This window comes from Parasteatoda tepidariorum, chromosome 7 (assembly GCF_982258835.1).
Source record: "Parasteatoda tepidariorum strain Cologne lab strain chromosome 7, Ptep-v5.0, whole genome shotgun sequence".
In the NCBI taxonomy this organism is placed as follows: Eukaryota; Metazoa; Arthropoda; class Arachnida; order Araneae; family Theridiidae; genus Parasteatoda; species Parasteatoda tepidariorum.
In genome coordinates, this window is record NC_141761.1 from 14,081,552 (window position 1) to 14,104,251 (window position 22,700).

The window sequence follows — 22,700 nt, forward strand, 5'->3', positions numbered from 1 at the left end:
TAAATTATAGATTGTCTCATACGAAACGATTATTTGACCGCTTTATCTTGAAGATTAAAACACAAAATTGAAGATTAAATGATAGTTTTACGACTTTCAGACTAAGTAAATTATTTAAGTTTTGCTGATGAAATAAGTGGTTTGCTATCCATTAGAAACTTTTAAAATATTTTAAATTGACAATTATTTTCCGATATAAATTAGACTCTTCATGCTTGATTAAAAATCTTGACAAAGGAAACCTATGGTTTATAAGGTGTTTGTGTTTCATTAGCAAAATAAGTTATGTCTCTATATTAAATACTAAATAAAACTACTGTCGTTTCAGAAAATTTTTACCGAACACACTTTTCTCTGTCATAACTCAGAAACTATTAAAAGAAATTTTACACACTTACAGAAAAATGTTAAAAAGAAAATCTTTTATCATAATGTTGGATTAGTTGAGTTTGTTATACGTCAAAGATGAAAATCGCTGTTTTGCGTCGCGTAATTCAGTTTGGTGAAAACTGTTAACAAAAGAATTGTGATTTTAAATTCAAACACTATTATAGTTAGAGAAAATGAACAACTGGTCTCAGTTTGTATTTCGAATTAGTAGTAGAGTTATTAAATGCTGCATTATGGATTTTTCAGGGGAAATTAAAAACTAATAGCAGTAAATTTATAATTTTTAGCAGCCACTTTAAACTAAAAAAAAAGAGTAATTAAATTTTCTTATTTAAAAACTGACCTTTTCTAGTGCAATTCTTATACTATCCCGAAAGGTTAAGTAATATGATTTTTTAAAATTTATTTGGCGAACCAAAACCAATTATCTATTTAAAGATTTATTTTAATTAAAGGAATCGATGCTAATATTTATATAAACTAACATAAACGCATGTTATGTGGACGTCACATGTGTGATGACATCAGTAAGAGTATAAATTCCTGCTTTTTTACTTTTAATTCATTTGCAAGGAATAATGTTTCACTTCAAAATTTTAGTTATTCGTAAACTATTAAATTAAATTTGTAAACATATTTAAAATTTTCCTTCAGGTGGAATTTGATTATTTAAACGTACTGATTTACAAACGGGGAAAAAAAGTTAATTTAACATTATTAAATTTATTGCCAATTGAGTTTTTATTTTGTTTTTCCAATGTGAATTTTTCATTCTTTACTTGCGTAATTTTGAACTTTATAGGTTACATTTAATAATCAGGGGTGATTGTGAGCCCAAGTCAAAATTCCGGAAAATTTCTTGTGTTAATAAATAAAAAGTTTAAATTGAAAAAAGGTTTTTTGCCTTTTTCTCAACATTGCTTAGTTTACTTAATATATTTTCCCATTCCTATGTTGACCGGGAGAAGTAATTAAAATTTATAAATATGTCTTTCTTTCTTGAGTTTATGATTATTACAATTTTTTACTGATAAAAAATTAATATTAATCATGAATCTAAGCTTAAAGTATCTCTCCCTTAGAAACAAATAAAATAAACTGTGTTTTTAAAATTTGATTTCCGGAAAGTTCTGTGATCAATGATTTTTTTGAAAATTCCGGATTCTTTCCGGAGCACAATCAACCCTGAATAATTCAAACAAAAAATAATTAAAAGAAAAACTATGTAAAAATTAGAGAGTAGGTCTCTTTATATTGCAATCAATAAATTTCTAATATGTTCAGAATTATTAATATCTGATATATTATACAGCTTATCTAATTAAGCATGATTACTTGTAATAAAGCTACAAAATGAGAAAGTGAATTCCAATTTGATTCTATCTCACATAAATTGTGTTTAAGTTAAAAAAGGGATTTTTTTTGCTCCTATAGCAATTTAACTATTACTTCATTAAAATTAAGATGCTGTTAAATTATTATATTTCAAGAGTAATTTAGTTTAAAGATATTCTTTTTTCAATACCTTATTTCATGTTTTAGGGGTAAAGAAAACACACACGCAATACATTTTAATTAAATTCACAAGAATCAGAAGATAATATATAAATAATAATAAAATTATAAGTATAAATAAAATTATAAGTATACATAAAATATGAGTATAAATAAAATTATAAGTATACATAAAATATGAGTATAAATAAAGTATAATGAAATATAAAAAAATATAAATAAACATTTTACTAAGTTAACTTGGCCGTCTTTACAGTTCTCGTTTACTTCTTCGAAAATAATCCTCTTTCAACGGAACTTTCTCACTCAAACCTCCCCAATGACGTGAATTGTTGAACTTCATAACATGCGGCTATCCTTTCAGTTTATAGATGATTTTAAATCAAATTATTCTTGAATATGTAGGAGAATATTTAGACTACGTTGGAGACTGTAACGAACACGACAGGGGTGGCGTACGTTCAATTATAACATACCATCATCTTCTAAACAGTTTTGCGACTTGTCGATTTTAACACTCACTTTTCCAAGTCTCTCAAGATCCTGTAATGAAAGAACACTCTCTTTATAACATGCTTTTACAATTCATAATGTTTGCAAAAACCCTTGTTTCTCATTCATAGAGTATAGAGGAAAAGACAAATTCAGAAAAGTGAAGCAATACCCTCTCGAGAGCACCATACTGTGTGCTTTCCCTCTACCGTATTTGAATAAGGGTACTTTTAATTATACCATTAAACATGTCAAAATTTTGCGATCAAGTGTACTCGAAAAATCATTTTTATCTTTACCTGTAACAATAGTATAATAATGATCTATTTGAAAACCATTTAGTAAATTGTATCAGAACAATAAAACATATATATGAAATGTTGACTAAATTATTATGGCAAAACTTTTACCGTTAAACCATCAGTTTCAACTGTTTTTTTTTAACTAATTCAATTATTTTTAAAGAGATGTGAACTCGTAATTTATTGTTTTTTTCGTCTGATTAAATGTAGCGATTGTTAATATGGCATTAATACGCTTGTTCAAAAAGACTAACAATTTTTTTATGTTTAACTAATTATTCATCAAATTTAATTCAATATATTTTTTCATAATACCTTGAAGTGAATTTTATTTGTTTTTTTATAAGTACGTATATTCGTTTACATTTATTTTATTTCTGTAAGAAATAAATGTTTGGTTTTATTTTTATTAAAAAAACATAATACCTAGATAATTTTCTATCCATCTTCCCCTAACCCCATTATTTACATGTTAAGACAGCCTCGTTTAACGCTGTTTCGCATTACGCTCCATTTTGATAGAACGTATCTTACGCGTTGAACGGGGTCTTACTGTACTCTGTCTTTTTCTTAATGCATAATTCTTTTATACGTTACTTCTATTTTTCTTATGCGTTATCATTTTGGCGCCTTTCTTAACGTGTTACTTTTCCTTACGCATAAAAATTTCATGTTTAACTGATAAGCTTTATTTTATTTTGCATGTTGCTTCTACACCTTACCTCAAAGTGTATTTTTTCTTCTTATATATGACTTCGACATTTTTATGCGTTCCTTTTCTCATGCCTTACGTTTACGTGTTATTTTTTTAATGCGTTATTGTATACTATTATTTACCTTAAACTTCATGCTGCTCCTTACAATACATTTTAAGCGTCATTTTTATTGCTTATTACATTATTATTTTACATTGCTTTGCGCGTTTTACATTTTGGCTAAATTATTTTAAATTGCTTTACATTACTTTACATTTAAAGCTTTGGTTTATACTTTCCTATATATTTCACGGTATCTTACCCTTTATTTGCTTCGCGCTTTTCATTATACTTTACACTTTTCTTTATATTTTATGCGTTACTTACGGTATACTTTATATTATGTTTAACTTTACGGTATACTTTATATTATGTTAACTCTTTACTAATCTTTATTCTTTCAATAATTTCTACTTTTACTTTAAAGAGTAAAATGTTTAGTGAAGTAAAAAGTATGCAATACTTATATTTTAAGCTTTACTTTATACAAGTATTTTATACATTACTACAATGTACAATTCCTATTTTACTATTTATATTAATTTTTGCACTTTATTTCATGCTTAAATTTAATTTAATTTGGTTTTCGCATGATTTAATATCGGGATGATTCAGTAAAACATTATGTAATTTATGCTTCTAATTTACTAATTTAATGTTTTTTTAAAATGAAAAATAAGATTATAATCGAAGAAAACTCGACTTAGTAATTCTTAGTTATTTATGACCAAAAAATTCATTTATTTTAGGCTTTTTAATTTTATTTTATTTTTACCTCATTTTAGCACTATGTCAAAATGAACAAGGTTTAACCGCAGTTCAATAAATATAATACTTTGCTACTTTGAAATTTAATTTAAAACTTTTATTTTATTTGGATAATGTTATCATTCCTTATCAAGACTTTTCAATAAAACGTTCAATAATTTACCACGTTGTATGCCATGGGGGTCACCGGTGATCGGCCATGAGTTTGTTCGTAGAGCCACGGGGGTCACCGGTGAAGCCAAGATTATAAGAAACACATAATTCGAGTAAATTTTTAATACTTTTAATTTTTTGATACGAGGGACATAAAGAAAGTAAGTTTCCCTATTTTTTTCCAAAGAAGAACTTATACTTTCAGGAACATATTTATTGGCAACAAGTACAGCTATGTTTCAGCTACTTTTCTACATAGCCACCACCACAATTGGGACACTTGTCGTATCGTGGAATCAACTTTTGTATCCCTCTGTCGTAGAACTCTACCGCCATTGAATGGAACCAGCGTGTGACAGACGTCTTCAACTCTACGTTCTGGCCAAAACGCTTACCGGAGGACAGGAATTACTTGAGGTGCACGAAAAGGTGAAAATCGCTGGGAGCAAGATCAGGGCTGTAGGGTGGATGATCAAACAACTCCCAGCCAAATTCTGTCAAAACATCTGTGCGTCGAGCCGTATGTGGACGAACATTGTAAAACTGCTTACACCAGTGATGCGCCATCTACTTACTCAAGATGTTCGGCCCATAGACCTGACGATGAATTTCAATTTTCGCAATGCTTTGCGCATTCAAGAACTTTATCACTGACCGAACCTCGCAGGTGGCAGGAGAAGAAATAAAAGCTTCCAAAGTTGCTGGAACGAGGAGGGACCTCTTCGGCTGGCATATGATTCATACGTCAGGGATTTATTACGCATGCGCAATTGACACGGCTAATTACGTTTACTTTAAAGGAGAAAACATCGGGAAACTTACTTTCTGGATGCCTCTCGTATTATTATCGCTAATAAAATGGTTTGAAGAAATTAATGCAATATATACCGAGAAAATAATTCTGGCCAGACGAGCAAGCCATGTAAAATTAGCATGGCATTCAAGGTGTTAATACTACAGGTGATTAATCTCGAGATGGTTTTATTCTCTTTATTAGAAAGCACAGTTCCCTATTAGGACTTGTTACAAATAATTTGTCACCTATAATTCATTGATTAAAAAATTTTAATTTTTCTTCAGTCCTCGTCAAGATTTTGAACATTTCCAGCAGGAAATTTAATCATTTTACAGGGTAGCTACAAAATACATTTATACCAAAAATTATAATTAATTTTAATCAATTGGCAAAACAATTTCTCTCTCACTGTTCCTGTGATTGGCGCTTTCTATAAGTGCAGACGATTCTTGCTTAAAGCAAAGCATTTAGAATAAATTTAAGGATGCAATCGAAAGGACTGAGGTCATGTCGACCCAGGTCAGGTAGTCCACGCTCATTTCTCACAAAAATGAGCATTTTAAAACTCCTGAAAAGATACAAAAAAATCCACAGAGCCCTACTAAAATGGTTGCAGAAGTGAGCGAGAGTCTAAGCAAGTTCTGTTAAATATAGACTTGGGTTTCCACCCTTATCTCAAAAGAAAAGTTCAAGGTTTGACAACTGCTCAAAAATTAAAAAAGTTACGATGGTGCATGTTACATTTACACTTAATGTAAAGTGACAATTTAATTTCTAATTTTACTTAAGCCTTTAATTTTTCTTTAAACGCTATTCCTCTTTTTTTTCGTTTTAGCAATTTTAATCTAACTTTCCAGTTGACCTTTCTCATGATCATTGCGGTCATCGCACTTCCTGTGGGGAAAGTCAGCCAACCCCTCTATTCACGCCTTTCTTTTTCTTCTTTTAATTTTAGGGGGGCTAACTAACCAATCTCTTTCCTTTAAATTTCAAACTCTCCGCCTCTTTAAATTTAATTGGTCGTAATTTTTCTGGTCCTATACCAGTTAAGGAATTTTTAAGTCACTTAAAATACATTCTCTTTTTCTCGAGCCTTCGGGCAGGTTTCCCTTTTTTTAAATCCATGCTTTTTTTTTTAAAAAAATAGTTAAAATCATGACATTTCATGACAAATTTTGTCCAATACCGAAATTCATGACTTTGCAGGTGCACTGATACCCCTGCATTTGCCTTGCCAATGAGGTGAACCAGGTTCAAATACCAGTGGTGGTTATTTGATACGAGTTTTGCTCTTGGATTGTGTTGATAACAGTGCTGAGGTATCCCCAGTGGTAGACGGATCATGTGCTAGAATTCATTTGTTATCAGGCTAACCCTAGGAGGTTTTCCTCCTCATATAACACAAATACAAGCTAATTCTATTTAAAAAAAGTTCAGCAGATAACATTTACATTAAGAGGTGCTTACCATCAAGTGAATTATTAAAAGATAGCTAGATCATCCCACATCAAATGTTGCTCTAGTGTAGGAGTTGGGGAAGTACACGTTTTTTCAATAACCTAAAATAAAATTTGATGGATTCAGTTGAAAAATACTTCTTCACAAGTAAAAAGTAAGAATCATTCTGGTACTTACTCTACATAATCGGCTAATAACTTTTAATGCAACTAGTTGAACATTAGATGAGGCTAATGCTAGGGCAGTGTTGGCCCTTATTTCGGACTGTGCTGAGCCTAAACCACCAGTAACACTCCTCTGCAAAAAGAGCAATGGTTATAAAAAAAATCAAACGCGAAAATATGGATATTATGTAATCTTGAATTCACATAGACAGCAAATTGATTATAACTAATATTAAATCGGCACTTCTATCTCAATTTAAATCCTGATGAATATATAATATTTTTAACGCAACTTCCACACTAGATAACCAATAAATACAATAGATTGAGAGAAAGTGAAATAATTTATTACATACTGATTAATTAAAATTGACAGATAATTATAATATGTGTTAATAATCGTAATAATGAATCGCCATTTTTTTAAAAATCAATTAATATTTAAGATTCTGTTGATTCACTTAACTTAAATGCTTTTCAACTATTTAAATTTCACACTTAATAAAAACCAACATCCTTTAATATATCTCTTATTTCAAGAATGCTCTTATTTGAAAAATTTCTAGGATATGTCTCTAGGCAATAATAATATAATGATAAATGACATTTTCAAAATGCTCAGAAGAGGTTTTTTGGCAATAAGATTTTCTGCACAGAGCTGATATTAAGTATATATCCAAGAAACTTGTAAAACACCTATCTGAAAATGTTACTAAGGTAAAGTTTGAAGTAAATATACTACCTAAACAAAATGCCAATTTTTAACTTATGTATGGTGTTTTCAATAGGAATGTAAACAATAACAATCTCGAGCTCGGCACCTACTCTAGTTCCGGTTAAAAAGTTTGCAGCTGCTTACTACACGTTATTCTGATAGGCGATGTTTTCAAACGGATAATTTTGTTTTCAATAAAAGAAATAAATTAGATAATTTCTGAGCTCAAATCTGCCGTATTTCATAAGATATTAATGTTAGTATGTAATTCTGGGGAGTTTGGAGTGAAGATTTGTTTTAGTTATTTTGTTATTTATTATTAAAAAAGGTGACATGGTTGCTAGATTTTGAATATCTCGCTTTTTTGGCAGTCTTGATTTGGCCTCTTTCCATTTGTTTATTACTGTTTGTTCGTGTTGCAAGCTGTGCCCCATCTTACGTTGGTGTTAACACTTTTAGTATTGTAAACACAAGTATTGTTAGAATTGTAAACATAAGTAATAAGTAATCAAATACATTGTTTGCAAGAATCTCAAAACCAAATGATGCCAAATGCCTTTAAAATACAACTGAAACAGAAAAGTTTAATACAAACAATATCGCTAGCATATTAAAATTTCATGTTTAAAATATTGTACAACAATCAATTAAACATTTTTATTTGAATATAGACAGATTTTTATTTGAATATAGGCTAATCTGTATGTTTTTGATGCATCATTATTTATATTAATTTGTAAATGATTAAAAAATAAACAATAATATGGTCGATTCAAAATGGTGATTATGGAGAATTTAGAGCTTTGATTAAATTATATATTTTAAATAAATTCCTATTAGAAATAATCTAATACTGTAAAAATTTAGTTAAACTATAAGAAAAAAAATATTTGACAAATGTTGGGTATGCATACTGACTTTTAAAGAATGCTATGTCAAAATATTTGGGGGAAGGGGCGAACTATATTTAATACATATTTACAACTTTGAAATATGTGAATTGTTAGAGAATTCTCCTTCTATATGATTTTTTCAACCATGAATTGATGATTTTGAATTCTCATAGTATCTTTTTACATTAATGTTCTTTTATATTAATCAAATTTTAAAATAAGCAATAGAAGAAAATAAGCAATTGTTTATTTAACACTTTTCGAAACGTTTTTTGTTGCCTTGTCATAAAGAGTTTTGCAGTTTGAATTTTTTTTCATTGCAATGATAAAGATAAAAATAAATTTTCAGTAAACAAGTTTTCCATGTTAAAACAATTACTTTTTAGTTAAAACCATTGCATTTTAGAATGTAAGAAATTTTATTCACAAGTCGAACACTGTTGTTACATTATTTGAATTTCCTGCTTAATATATTGTAAAATGATGAGTTAAATATCTTTATTTTCATTTCATGAATATAGACAGTTTTTTTTGATGTATGATTAATTATATTAATTTATAAATGATAGCAAATAGTTAAAAAATAAGCAACAATATGGTCTATTCAAAGTGTGTTTACGTTAAATGAAGAACAGTGCTTAAAAGGTATTAAATTTTTATTTAAGAAGTTTTTAAAAGAAATGTGAACATTTCCTAGTGGCTCTATGAGCTTATACAATGTGCAAATATATTTTAATAGTTAAGTGTCATTGCACTTAATCTTTAAAAAAAATTAAAAAGTATTGAATTTGATATATTTTTGTATCTGTATATATACTTGAATATTCACTTCAATTGAAAAGGGCCTAAGCGTTTTGAACTATAATTTCTTCTATTTTTAAAAAATAATATTAATTAAGAAAGAATAAAATTATTATTTGAAAGTGGTTATAAGTGAAATATTATTCTATTCTTGCTCGGTGATACTGAGAGTTTATGGTGTAGGTATTGTTACGGAAATCTACCCATTGAATTGTAAACATTTTCTAATGAAATGATTTAAGTTTTAAAGAAATATTCAATGCTTAATAGTTTTAAATTTACTTTAACTAATTTAATGTTATAAAGTAATGTAGAGATTTAAATTTAGTGTTTTCAATGTAAAGTTAACTTTTTTCGCTTATAATTTTAGCTTCGTCTGCTGGATAAACAAGCTTATCTACCAAGAAGGAGCCATTCAGTTTTAAGATAGGTGCTGTACAATGCAAAAGGGAAATTAATATTCTGGTAGAAAACTGGGAACCATATATTCGATCCTGACAGAAAACAAAACGACTGGAGGTTCTCTTTAAATCTGCCGGAGCTGAAAGTTTGAAGAAAGGTGCATCCCTGTGTGATATGCATTAATGTCGCTGACCATTTTATAAAATCTTTCAATAAAGAAAAGATTTTCAGTTTATTATTGCTCTGAAATATAGTACAGTTGCACAAAAACAAAAAATTGAATTGAAGAAAAACTTTAATCTGCATGAAATGACTGTAACGTTTTCAAACTTCTTTAAATTTAAAAATAATAATAATTAAAATGATAACTCATGGTCCTACTGTTGCTTTTTGAAATAAAAATAATTTTATTTAATTATAAATACGTGTTCTTAACTTATATTTAAAAAAAAAAGAATATCGATAAGCTTATATTAAACAATGATGTTAAGAATGTATTGCTTTTATAGTTGAGTAAAGTTATATTTATATTGTGTTTTGTTTTAAAATAAAATTAATTAAGTAGTGAAATGTGTGTAATGATTTTATTTTATTTATTTTTTTATTCTTAACTACTGCATTGTGCAATTTATTCTAGTTATTATAGTTATGTTTAAGTGTTATGAAAATTCAAGAAATTTTGAAGATATCAGAAGCAATTTTATTTTAACATCATTGTTGAACATTAACTGTAACTTATGAGCAACTTTAGTTCAATACTACTAGCATTGTTTTTATTACTTCAATTTTGCAGTTCAAATTTGAGGTAAGAAGTGTATATATATTTTTACGATGTTTAAATTAATGTAATTGTAAAATAATGATAATAGTAAAAATTTATTTGGCTTAATATTTAAAATTTAGCAGAACATTTATTTACATTATTGTAAAAACAGAAAATTTAAATCAGTGAAGAATCTTGTTTAAATTTTTATATATAAGGTTCTTTGCAAAAGCAACTTTTTTAAATGCATAATATATGTTTTTTTCTTAAGACTAATTCTTCATAACACATACTATATAATCAGAGAAAAACAAAGAATGGAATTGTCTTAATCAAAAATCTATTCTGTTATAGTAACTTTCTCAAAAGAGTAATTGATTGTAGTCAAATTTTTATCATTAATACTAAAGGCAACTTTTAAAAGATAACGTAAAAAAAATTATTATTTTTTAGTCTCATTCTTGTATGCAATTATGTGTTTGTGCAAATTTAATTTAGATAACACAAAATATTTACTGACAGTTTTGAAATTAAAATGTTCTGTAAATTTTTTGCAAAGATTGTTAGTTTAATTGAACATAACACCTTTAAATAATTATCGAATTGATGAAAATTTCTGATGTGCCCATAAAAGTTATTTTAACATTATAAAAATTTTATCAATTTTCATGTTATTAGTTGCTTTCCCGGTTTCATTCTCTGGAAAAATTTCTACCTTGCTTTGAAGTTCTGTTTTTAAGTGTTTTGCTAAATAAAATTTCAAATACTAAAAGAATAAAGTTGCGTAAGTATTTCTCCATTTAGCAATTCCAGTGAAAAGAGAAGGGGAAAAAATATGTGTAAATTTGTTGAAGTAAGTAATTTGAATATTTTTAAATTTTGTTCTTTATTGTGCCAATTATTGCAAGAAATGTCCACTTAAAAATCGAACAATTTTAATATTAAAAAGGGAAAAAATTTCAAGTTTAAATTTCCATTCAGTTCAAATGTAAATATATAACTTTATAATTATATAGTGTGGTTTTTATTACATAATTTCAGAATATAAATAACTAATGATAATTGTGAAATTACACATGGCTGAAGTTACACATTTAAAAAATATGTATATTACAAACTAACAAATTAATTTGAGATTTTGATAAAATAAGCCCAGGTTTTTAAAAAAATTAAGAGTACATATTAAAATTAAAGACTTAAAAATTATTAATGATATAAAATTTGTCAGAAAACCCATTGTATGAATAAAAGAAAAAAATATCAATAAAAGTTGCAATAAAATATTATTTCCTAATTAAGTTTGAAATATTCAAAAAAATCAGCTGAACATAAGATATACTTTGGAGTAAGGAGGAGAAAAATGGAAGGTAGCAGAATTCGCTAATATAATTTTATTTAGTATTTCTGTATTGCTAAGTAAATAATGCATGGAATGACATAAATCTATTGTTCTGTGTTTTACTGCTTCACAACAATGCAGAAAATTAAGTAAAATTGCATCGCCGAATTATTCTACTACCATCCATGTCTTCCTCTTGCTAACTCCAAAAAAATAAAAAGCAAAATAATATCAGAAAATACGAAATCTAATATTATATAGCATCAAAACTAATGCAAAATAATAGTATGGCGAACGCTAGATAACATAAGTTTGCATAGAATGCAATATTATATAATGCTGAGCAAACAGCGACCTCTTGTATCTTTCTAATATTAGAAGTTGTGCAAGATAACGTTAGATTTTGTCGATTTTCTGATTTTATCTAATATTAGGTGCTACTTGGGTTATTACTTTATGATTATTACTCTATTCTCTATTCTAAACTTACCTATTTATGAATTATGTTTCTATCACAATGCTTAAAAGAAGTATAATATATTTAGTTTTAGGCAGCTGATATTTATATTTAATTCTGCATCAGTAATCACTAAACAAGTAAATTTTTTGGGGGAAAAACAGCTTTTCTAAAGATAGTATAAATGTAAATCACTTGACACTATAACTGCTTATCATTCTACTATTTAGACTTTTATCAACACAAATCATACATTGTTAATAACCAGACTATAAAAATGCTACTAAACGAGTATCTAAATGTATCTTACCTTAATGAAACTATCAAGCACTGTAACAAGAAGATCAGATACTTGACCCCCACATCTTTGCTTGGATACAAGGATACATCTTAAGAATAAGAAAACATAATGTGAGTCTGGATTAAAGCTTGGTGATTTTTAAGCATAGGAAGTAAATAATAAAATTCCAAAAAATAATTAACTCTACTTCTACATTGCAATGCCATTTTAAGATTTTTATCACTATTTAAAATATAATGAAATCGATAAAAAATTAAATAAAATCAATTATAGGCTAAATTACATAAAATAAAATTAACAATTTCAAAAGAGAATGGAATTATCAATTAACAAACAGAATTTTTAATACATAAATATTTGTAAGCATTTAGTTTCATGAAAGGATGTAATATACATTTATTTCACAATAAGTATATAAAAAAAGTAGAAAATAAGAAATAATCACTTTTTATAACATTTCTAGATACCTTGTTAAATAGGGAAGACATGCAGTTATATACTCCAAACACAAATGTTTTAGCTCAATCGTTGAAGATCTAAATCCTTGAATACATTCTTCGAGAAATTCCAGAGTTAAATGCAAGCTTTTCAGTGATTTGCTTGATGAAAATAGTGTTATTTGAAGGAATGCATAATTCTATAATATAGAAAATATAAAATAAGATATTTCCTAATTAATTTTATACTAATTTTATGCTCGACAATAAATACTTAATTCCTAAGACTTTGAAAAAAATCTCAACACAGAATTTTTAAATTATCAAAAGTTGTGTACTAAAAACAAGAGAACATATCTAAGGCATAATTAAAATCTTGAATTTCTTTTATAATGATGCTTCATGGAAAAAATACAATACAGAACAAAAAAAATAATCAAACAAAATAAAATAAATTTTAAAACTAGTTACGCCGATTTTTCTGGAAGAACCAATAACAGAGTAGGTTTGAGTACCAAAGATTCAGTGGTATCAGATTAATGAAAAATTAGATTTGAGTACTGAAATTCAGTAGTGGAAACAACTAGGTTTGAGTATCAAACACAGTCAAGCTGAACAAAAATTATAACCTAAAATCAACTCAATGAAATGTGTATATGTATTGTTGCAAAAGCTTACTCGCTAAAATTTTTTCATCTTTTTTTATGTTTGTATTCCCATTGACATCTAGGATACTATTCAATGTTCATGTTGGGACTATGTTTGTTTAAATTTAAAAATTAAGTTTCCTTTCATTTGCTTCTTTTTTTTGTTTCTAAACATTTGCATATAAATTTTTTTTAACACACTTAAACAATTATTATTAAACAATTTAAATACTTTTAATAATTATGAGATGTCTTCCATTTTTTTTAACTATAACAAATTTCTGTAATGTAGGGTCAATTGCTAAAAAATTGAAGAGGATATAAATCTGTAAACCAAAACAATTGTACATTGCCTGTTATTAATTATTGTATTTGCCGAGAAAGATTTAATTTTTCAAAATAAAGAATGGATGGTTTTACCATGGAGGTAGGAGTAGATGGAGGAGACACTAGCAGAAATTAGTGAAGCCGAAATTTAGCAATGTTAACTGCGAAATTAACCGTCGGCCATCTTACATACTTCTAAACATTGGCAGTTGTAGCTCGTTTATGCTTGAATTGTGGCATGTTCAGACAGTCATTATCGTTTTTATTTTATTCGTTATTCGACTAGTCTTACTTTGTCTGATTATTTTTACTTGGAAATTACGTCTTTTACCAGATAATTATGACTTCTTGAAATCTGATAATTAATATTTTTTACTGATGTTATGAAAACCAGAAAGTATCCCATTGCATTGAAAATATGAAATAGATAAAAAAAAATTTAAATTTATTAAAAATCTAATATTATATACAAGTGATTGCATATAATATTAGATAATAATAAAGTACTCCAAGATTATATATACATTTATTCTAAGCTTTATAGTGATTTAGTTTTTACTTAATGTTAAGGTATTGATAGTTTTTGTTCTATACCTTCATTTAATGTAATTTCTCTATAAAAAAAAAATAATAATTTTTTTTAAAGCGTAGGGTTTTCTAATCCCTAAACAAAGTTCTTTTTTAAATGAAAATGATTTATTTTAAATTTAGCAATAATCAATTTTCTATTTATAGAGAATATATATATATATATATTTAAGGATTTGTGAAGTTAAACCTTTTTAAAGAAATTGTTTATTGCTCTTGGGGCTAAGATATTTTGAGTTAGTCACTAGAATACTGTGATAATATTTTCTCAATCTCTAATTTTTATTTATTTTTAAGAAATATTTTGACAAAAAATTTTTTAAACTAATTTACTTAGTAAGCAATTAAAAATGTCATATTTTAAGTATTCATAAAATTCTCATAGTATAAATTATTTAGGTATATTAATATGGATTTGTATAGACTAATTTTTAGCAAGAGAAATGAACAGATATTATGTATTGCACTTTCTGAAATTCTTTTTTTAACAAGAAACATCTTTCAATATTGTGGTATTCAATTTCATTTTCTATATTGAGCTATGAGTTAGCTCCATGGATGTGACATATTCATAACCGCTCAGAGCTTGTTCTTTAAATTCTAATTTTTCTTAACATAATAAGTTAATCTACCTTTACTAGTATAATAAGTTTGAACTTATAAAACTCCCAGGGTGGTTTAAATTTTACATTTCTTAATAAATGTAATTATATTTTTTAAGTTGTATTGATAAATGCATAGCAATCGTAAAATGAAATAGATTTACTTTTGTTTTAAAAATTCTCTAAGTTAAAGTATTTTTTTTTCTAAATGTTTTTGTTGTATACCTTCATTGAAAACATTAAATGTGTTTTTCTCTACATTTAAGAATCTTTTTCTGGATTTATAAAGTTCAATGCATCCTTCTAAGGAAATTTTTAGTTGCTTTTTGTTGTATACATTAAATGTACATACCTTTATTGAAAACATTGAACATGTTTCTCTCTCAATGTATATATATATATATTTATTATTATTATTGTTTTTTTTAATGCATAGAATTTTCTAATCCCTAAGCTAATTTTTTTTTCTTTCAAATTTAATAATTTTGAAAACAGCCATATTCAATTTATAAACAATATATATATATATATATTTAAGGATCTGTTTCTAGATTTTTCAAAGTGCCTTTGCTCAGGTTTAAGAATTTTTTTTTGAATAATCACTAGAATACTGCGATAATATTTTATTAATCTGTAACATATTTTTCCTTTTTTTAATAAATATTTTGACATAATTTTTTTAAAATTGATTTACTTTGTATGCAATTAAAAATGTCCTATTTAAGTATTCATAAAACTGTCAAAGTATAAATCTTCATATGTATATAGATTTATTTTCAGCAAGAGAAATTTGTATAAATTTGTATTTCACTTTCTGAAATCATTCTTTAAGAATAAACATCTTTCAATACTGTGGTATTCAATTTATTTCTATATTGAGCTTAGAGTTAGCTCCATGGATGCAACACATTCATAACTACCTAATATTTTTTTTTCTTGTCTTCTCGTAAAAATAATTAGTTACCTGACTTTATGGACCTATGAATTAAAACTATTAGAGTAGTATAAATTTTAAATTTCTAGATAATAAACTTTTTTATCTTCTTGAAATTGCATTGAAAAGTGCATAGTGATTGTTAAATGAACTTGACCTAATATAAAGTTTACCAAGAATTCCATTTGCTTTAAAAATTCTGTCAAGTTGAAATGTTTTTTCTGAAAGTTAGAAATACGAAAATTCTAACGGCTAAATAAAAATGGAGAAAGCTTGGATGGATGGATCTCTTATTTAACTTAAAAGACTAAACTTGACACTTTAAATCAAATTAAGAACCCTTCAAAACCGCCCTCCAAGCTCCGTTAAAAAGCATGGATTAACAACAAATAGAAAGATGTATGAGCGCACAACGACGCAGCAAGTAAGATGGCCACGAACTCTTGCGGTTGCTTTCCCTTGAAAGGAGTGGGTCAATGGGAGTGTCTTCTCCACTTACTCCTAGCTCCATGGGTTTTACTGAGGGAGCCTCTTTAAATGGTTGCAAAATACTAACAAAAGTCATTTTTTAATTCCTTAAATATTATAATTATATTGTCTTAAAGATAAATGAAAAGTCCTATATCATTTTTATTTAATTATTATTCTTGAAGATTAAATCCAAGCTTTATTTGTTGCTCTAACTGCACATAAATTTCAAGCACATTACAAAACAGCTTCGATTGAAGAAAAAAATAGACATCTATCTGATAATAACAAAAAATAAACTTCTATTTGATAAGAAAATATCGTTGACGAATCGAAATTCTTATTTAAGAAAAGTTAAATGTTCGATCCAAACTCATGTTGATGCATGATTTTTCTTACTAACAATGAATAGACATTAAAAAAATATTGAATTAACTAAGGTTTTTATTGTGAAAATTTCTTGTTGATCATAAATCAATTTTAAGTTAATTTTCGATAAAAAATGTTTTACATTTCAATTTCAAAAACTTTTGAAGCTTCTTGAAAAAAACTCATTAAAAAAATCTAGTTAAGTTAGGGTTTATTTTTAAAAAAATATTTTCTTTTAAAAATGCTTTAAGTAAGGATATATCTTAAAACCAATGGGAATGTGGAGATGGAATGGACCAACATAATTTAGGGAAACAAGATACATGAAAACTAAATTAGTTCTTAAACAGAAATAATATAAGGAGTTTTTATAAATACAAAAAATAAGTAAATAAAGAATTTTCATGAATGAAAAAAAATAAAAAAGTGGCATTAAAGCAGCTTTTAGATAGGTTATGTAATAGAATAAGGGGAAATTGGCTACGGGGCTACACTATATATACGAATATTGGGGAAAAAGCTTTGAATCTAATTTGCGTTTGGTTATTAGAATGGCTAACGTTAACTAATTCTTATTTTAAATCCTTAAGTGTTTAAGAGGGATCAAGGGTATTGGAACGCTAACAATTTCTAACAACAAAGATCATGAAGCGTTAAAATTTGAATTCAGAGCATCAATTTCCTGCAGCCATAAAAATGTGTTTTTTTTTGGGGGGGGGGGGTAACAGTTTTTAAGGATGGCTGAAGATCTTCAATTGGAAAATCTCATCTTACAGCCTTAACTGTTTAAGAGGGATCAAGGGTATTGAAAAGCTAACGATTTCTGACAAAGATCATTAAGCGTTAAAATTTTAATTCGGAGAATCAATTTCCTGCTGAGATAAAAATGTGTTTTTTTTTGGGGGGGGGGGGAACAGTTTTTGAGGATTGCTGAAGATCTTCAATTGGCGAAAGCGTTTGAAAATGAGTTCGCACTTTTGACCGACTATTGGAGGAAAACGCTTTGAATCTAATCTGCGTTTGGGTATTAGAATGGCTAGCGTTAACAAATGGAAAACTAATTCTTTTATAGCAGTTTAAGAGGGATCAAGGGAAAAAAGGATTTAGGGACATAACGATTTCTGACAAAGATATTGAAGCGTTAAAATTTGAATTCAGAGTATCAATTTCTTGCAGCGATAAAAACGTATTTTTTTGGGGGCGGGGGAACAGTTTTAGGCAGACTGAAGATCTTAAATTGGTTGAGTTTTTGAAAATTAGTTCTCATTTTTAATAGACTATTGGAGGAAAACGCTTTGAATTTCATTTGCGTTAGGCTATTAGAATAGCTAACGTTAACTAATTCTTATTTTATAGCCGTAATTGCTTAAGAGGGATAAAGGGCAATGGAATGCTAACGATTTTTGACAAAGAGTTTGAAACTATAAAATTTGAATTCAGAGTATGAATTTCTTACAGTGCTGAAGACCTTTTTTTTTGGGGGGGGGATAAACAGTTTTTGAAGAAGGCTAAAGATCTTAAATTAGCGAAAGTTTTTGAAAATAAGTTCACTTTTTTGACCGATAATTGGGGGAAAACGTTTTGACTCTAATTTGCGTTAGGCTGCCGTTAACTAATGGTAAACTAGTTCTTATTTTATAGCTGTAACTGTTTATGAATAGTCAAGGGTAAAAGACTATTGGAACGCTAACGATTTTTAACAAAGATCATGAAGCGTTAAAATTTGAATTCAGAGTATCAATTTCTTACAGCGCTAAAGACATTTTTTTGGGGGGGGGGGTCGGAAATAGTTTTTGAGGAAGGCAGAATATCTTAAATTTGCGAAAGTTTTAGAAAATAAGTTCACACTTTTTGGAGACTATTGGGGGAAAAAGCTTTGAATCTAATTTGCGTTTGGCTATTAGAATGGCTAACGTAAACTAATGTGAAACTAGCTATTATATAGCAGTTTAAGAGGGATAGAGGGTAAAAGGTTATTGGAACGCTAACGATTTCTAACAAAGATCTTGAAGCGTTTAAATTTGATTTCAGAGTATCAATTTCTTACAGTGCTAAAGACATTTTGGGGGGGGGGGGTCCGAAACAGTTTTTGAGGAAGGCAGAATATCTTAAATTTGCGAAAGTTTTAGAATATAAGTTCGCACTTTTGGCCGACTATTGGGGGAAAACGCTTTGAATCTAATTTGCGTTTGACTATTAGTATGGCTACCGTTAACTAATGGTAAACTAATTCTTATTTTACAGCAGTGACTGTTTATGAATGGTCAAAGTTATTGGAAAGCTAACGTTTTCTGACAAAGATCATTAAGCGTTAAAATTTTAATTCAGAGAATCAATTTCCTGCAGAGATAAAAATGTGTTTTTTTTTTGGGGGGGGGGGACAGTTTTTGAGGAAGGTCTAAGATCTTAAATTAGCGAAAGTTTTTCAAAATAAGTTCACTTTTTTGATCGATAATTGGGGGAAAACACTTTGAATCTCATTTGCGTTAGGCTATTAGAATGGCTAACGTTAACTAATTCTTACTTTTTAGCCGTAATTGCTTAAGAAGGATCAAGAGTATTGGAACGTTAACGATTTCTGACAAAGATCTTGAAGCGTTAAAATTTGAGTTCAGAGTATCAATTTCCTGCAGCGCTATAAACGTGCTTTTTTTGGAGGGGGGACAAAGTTTTTAAGACAGACAGAAGATCTTAAATTGGGGAAAGCTTTTGAAAGAAAGTTCACACTTTCGGCAGACTATTGGGGGAAAACGCTTTGAATCTAATTTGCGTAAGGCTATTAATATGGCTAACGTTAACTAATTCTTATTTTACAGCCTTAACTGTTTAAGAGGGATCAAGGGTATTGAAAAGCTAACGATTTCTGACAAAGATCATTAAGCGTTAAAATTTTAATTCAGAGAATCAATTTCCTGCTGAGATAAAAATGTGTTTTTTGGGGGGGGGGTAAGAGTTTTTAAGGATGACTGAATATCTTAAATTGGTGAAAGTTTTTGAAAATAAGTTCACATTTTTCGCCGACCATTGGAGGAAAATGCTTTGAATCTAATTTGCGTTAGGCTATTAGAATAGCTAACGTCAACTACTAGTAAAGTAATTATTTTATAATTGTTTAGAAGGGATCAAAGGAAAAAGGTTATTGGAACGCTAAGTATTTCTAACAAAGATCTTGAAGCGTTAAAATTTGAATTCAGAGTATCAAGTTCTTACAGTGCTAAAGACCTTTTTTTCGAGGGCGGGGAACAGTTTTTGAGGATTGCTGAAGATCTTCAATTGGCGAAAGCGTTTGAAAATGAGTTCACACTTTTGACCGACTATTGGAGGAAAACGCTTTGAATCTAATCTGCGTTTGGGTATTAGAAAGGCTACCGTTAACTAATGGTAAACTAATTATTTTATAGCTGTTAAAGAGGGAACAAGGGTAAAAGGTTATTGGAACGCTAATAATTTCCGACAAAGATCTTTGAAGCTTTAAAATTTGAATTCAGAGTATAAATTTCCTGCAGCGATAAAAATGTGTTTTTTTTTTGGGGGGAGGGTATCAGTTTTTAGGATTTCAGAAGATCTTAAATTGGCGAAAGTGTTTGAAAATAAATTCACACTTTTGGCCGACTATTGGGAGAAAACATTGAATCTAAATTGCGTTAGGCTATTAGAATGGCTAACGTTAACTAATGGCAAGCCGATTATTTTATAGCAGTTTAAAAGGGATCAAGGGAAAAAGGTTATTGGAGCGCTAAGTATTTCTAACAAAGAGCTTGAAGCGTTAAAATTTGAATTCAGAGTATCAATTTCCTGCAGCGATAAAAATATGTTTTTTTTTGGGGGGGGGGGTAACAGTTTTTAAGGGTGGCTGAAGATCTTAATTTGGCGAAAATTTTTGAAAATAAGTTCACACTTTTGGCCGACTATTGGAGGAAAACGCTTTGAATTCCATTTGCGTTAGGCTATTAGAATAGCTAACGTTAACTAATTCTTATTTTATAGCCGTAATTGCTTAAGAGGGATAAAGTACAATGGAATGCTAACGATTTTTGACAAAGAGTTTGAAGCTATAAAATTTGAATTCAGAGTATGAATTTCTTACAGTGCTAAAGACCTTTTTTTTGGGGGGGGGGGGATAAACAGTTTTTGAAGAAGGCAAAAGATCTTAAATTAGCGAAAGATTTTGAAAATAAGTTCACTTTTTTGACCGATAATTGGGGGAAAACATTTTGAATCTAATATGCGTTAGGCTATTAGAATGGCAAACGTTAACTAATGGCAAGCCAATTAATTTATAGCAGTTTAAGAGGGATCAGGAGTAAAAGGCTATTGGAACGCTAATGATTTCTGACAAAGATCTTGAAGCGTTAAAATTTGAATTCAGAGTATTAATTTCTTGCAGAGCTAAAGACCTTTTGGGGGAGGCGGTAACAGTTTTAGAGGATGGCTGAAGATCTTAATTTGGCGAACGTTTTTGAAAATAAATTCACATTTTTCGCCGACTATTGGGGGTAAAAGCTTTTAATCTTATTAGCGTTTGGCTATTAGAATGGCTAACGTTAACTAATGGTAAACTTATTATTTTATAGCAGTAAAAGAGGAATCAAGGGTAAAAGGTTATTGGAACGCTAACGATTTCTGACAAAGATCATGAAGCGTTCAAATTTGAATTCAGAGTATCAATTTCTTACAGCGCTAAAGACATTTTGGGGGGGGGGGTCGGAAACAGTTTTTGAGGAAGGCAGAATATCTTAAATTTGCGAAAGTTTTAGAAAATAAGTTCACACCTTTTGGAGACTATTGGGGGAAAAAGCTTTGAATCTAATTTGCGTTTGGCTATTAGAATGGCTAACGTTAACTAATGTGAAACTAGCTATTATATAGCAGTTTAAGAGGGATAGAGGGTAAAAGGTTATTGGAACGCTAACGATTTCTAACAAAGATCTTGAAGCGTTTAAATTTGAATTCAGAGTATCAATTTCTTACAGTGCTAAAGACATTTTGGGGGGGGGGGTCCGAAACAGTTTTTGAGGAAGGCAGAATATCTTAAATTTGCGAAAGTTTTAGAAAATAAGTTCGCACTTTTGGCCGACTATTGGGGGAAAACGCTTTGAATCTAATTTGCGTTTGACTATTAGTATGGCTACCGTTAACTAATGGTAACCTAATTCTTATTTTACAGCAGTGACTGTTTATGAATGGTCAAAGTTATTGGAAAGCTAACGTTTTCTGACAAAGATCATTAAGCGTTAAAATTTTAATTCAGAGAATCAATTTCCTGCTGAGATAAAAATGTGTTTTGGGGGGGGGGGGGTAACAGTTTTTAAGGATGACTGAATATCTTAAATTGGCGAAAGTTTTTGAAAATAAGTTCACATTTTTCGCCGACCATTGGAGGAAAATGCTTTGAATCTAATTTGCGTTAGGCTATTAGAATAGCTAACGTCAACTACTAGTAAAGTAATTATTTTATAATTGTTTAGAAGGGATCAAAGGAAAAAGGTTATTGGAACGCTAAGTATTTCTAACAAAGATCTTGAAGCGTTAAAATTTGAATTCAGAGTATCAAGTTCTTACAGTGCTAAAGACCTTTTTTTCGGGGGCGGGGAACAGTTTTTGAGGATTGCTGAAGATCTTCAATTGGCGAAAGCGTTTGAAAATGAGTTCACACTTTTGACCGACTATTGGAGGAAAACGCTTTGAATCTAATCTGCGTTTGGGTATTAGAATGGCTAGCGTTAACAACTGGAAAACTAATTCTTTTATAGCAGTTTAAGAGGGATCAAGGGAAAAAAGGATTTAGGGACATAACGATTTCTGACAAAGATATTGAAGCGTTAAAATTTGAATTCAGAGTATCAATTTCTTGCAGCGCTAAA

At 28.7% G+C, this 22,700-nt stretch overlaps 1 protein-coding gene across 1 annotated transcript; it reads right to left on the reverse strand.

Annotated features, from left to right (window-relative positions):
- Positions 1-2,134: 2,134 nt before the first annotated feature.
- Positions 2,135-16,564, reverse strand: LOC147806876 (neurofibromin-like). The gene is made up of 6 exons (XM_087168622.1): positions 16,499-16,564; positions 12,932-13,101; positions 12,474-12,552; positions 6,807-6,926; positions 6,639-6,730; positions 2,135-2,448 (listed from the first exon to the last, which is right to left on the reverse strand). The coding sequence occupies exons 1-5, from the start codon at positions 16,562-16,564 to the stop codon at positions 6,653-6,655; spliced, it is 513 nt and encodes a 170-aa protein (XP_087024748.1). The 3' UTR covers positions 2,135-2,448; positions 6,639-6,652.
- Between the last annotated feature and the right edge of the window lie 6,136 nt (positions 16,565-22,700).

Bases quoted from the DNA above. Each gene is read 5' to 3' on its own strand.
- LOC147806876 (XM_087168622.1), bottom strand. From the start codon at position 16,564: ATGACTTTTGTTAGTATTTTGCAACCATTTAAAGAGGCTCCCTCAGTA. The intron at 12,553-12,931 runs GTATCTAGAAAT...CTTATTCTTAAG, and splicing joins TGTCTTCCCTATTTAACAAG to ATGTATCCTTGTATCCAAGC. The intron at 6,731-6,806 runs GTAAGTACCAGA...ATTTTATTTTAG, and splicing joins TTATTAGCCGATTATGTAGA to GTTATTGAAAAAACGTGTAC.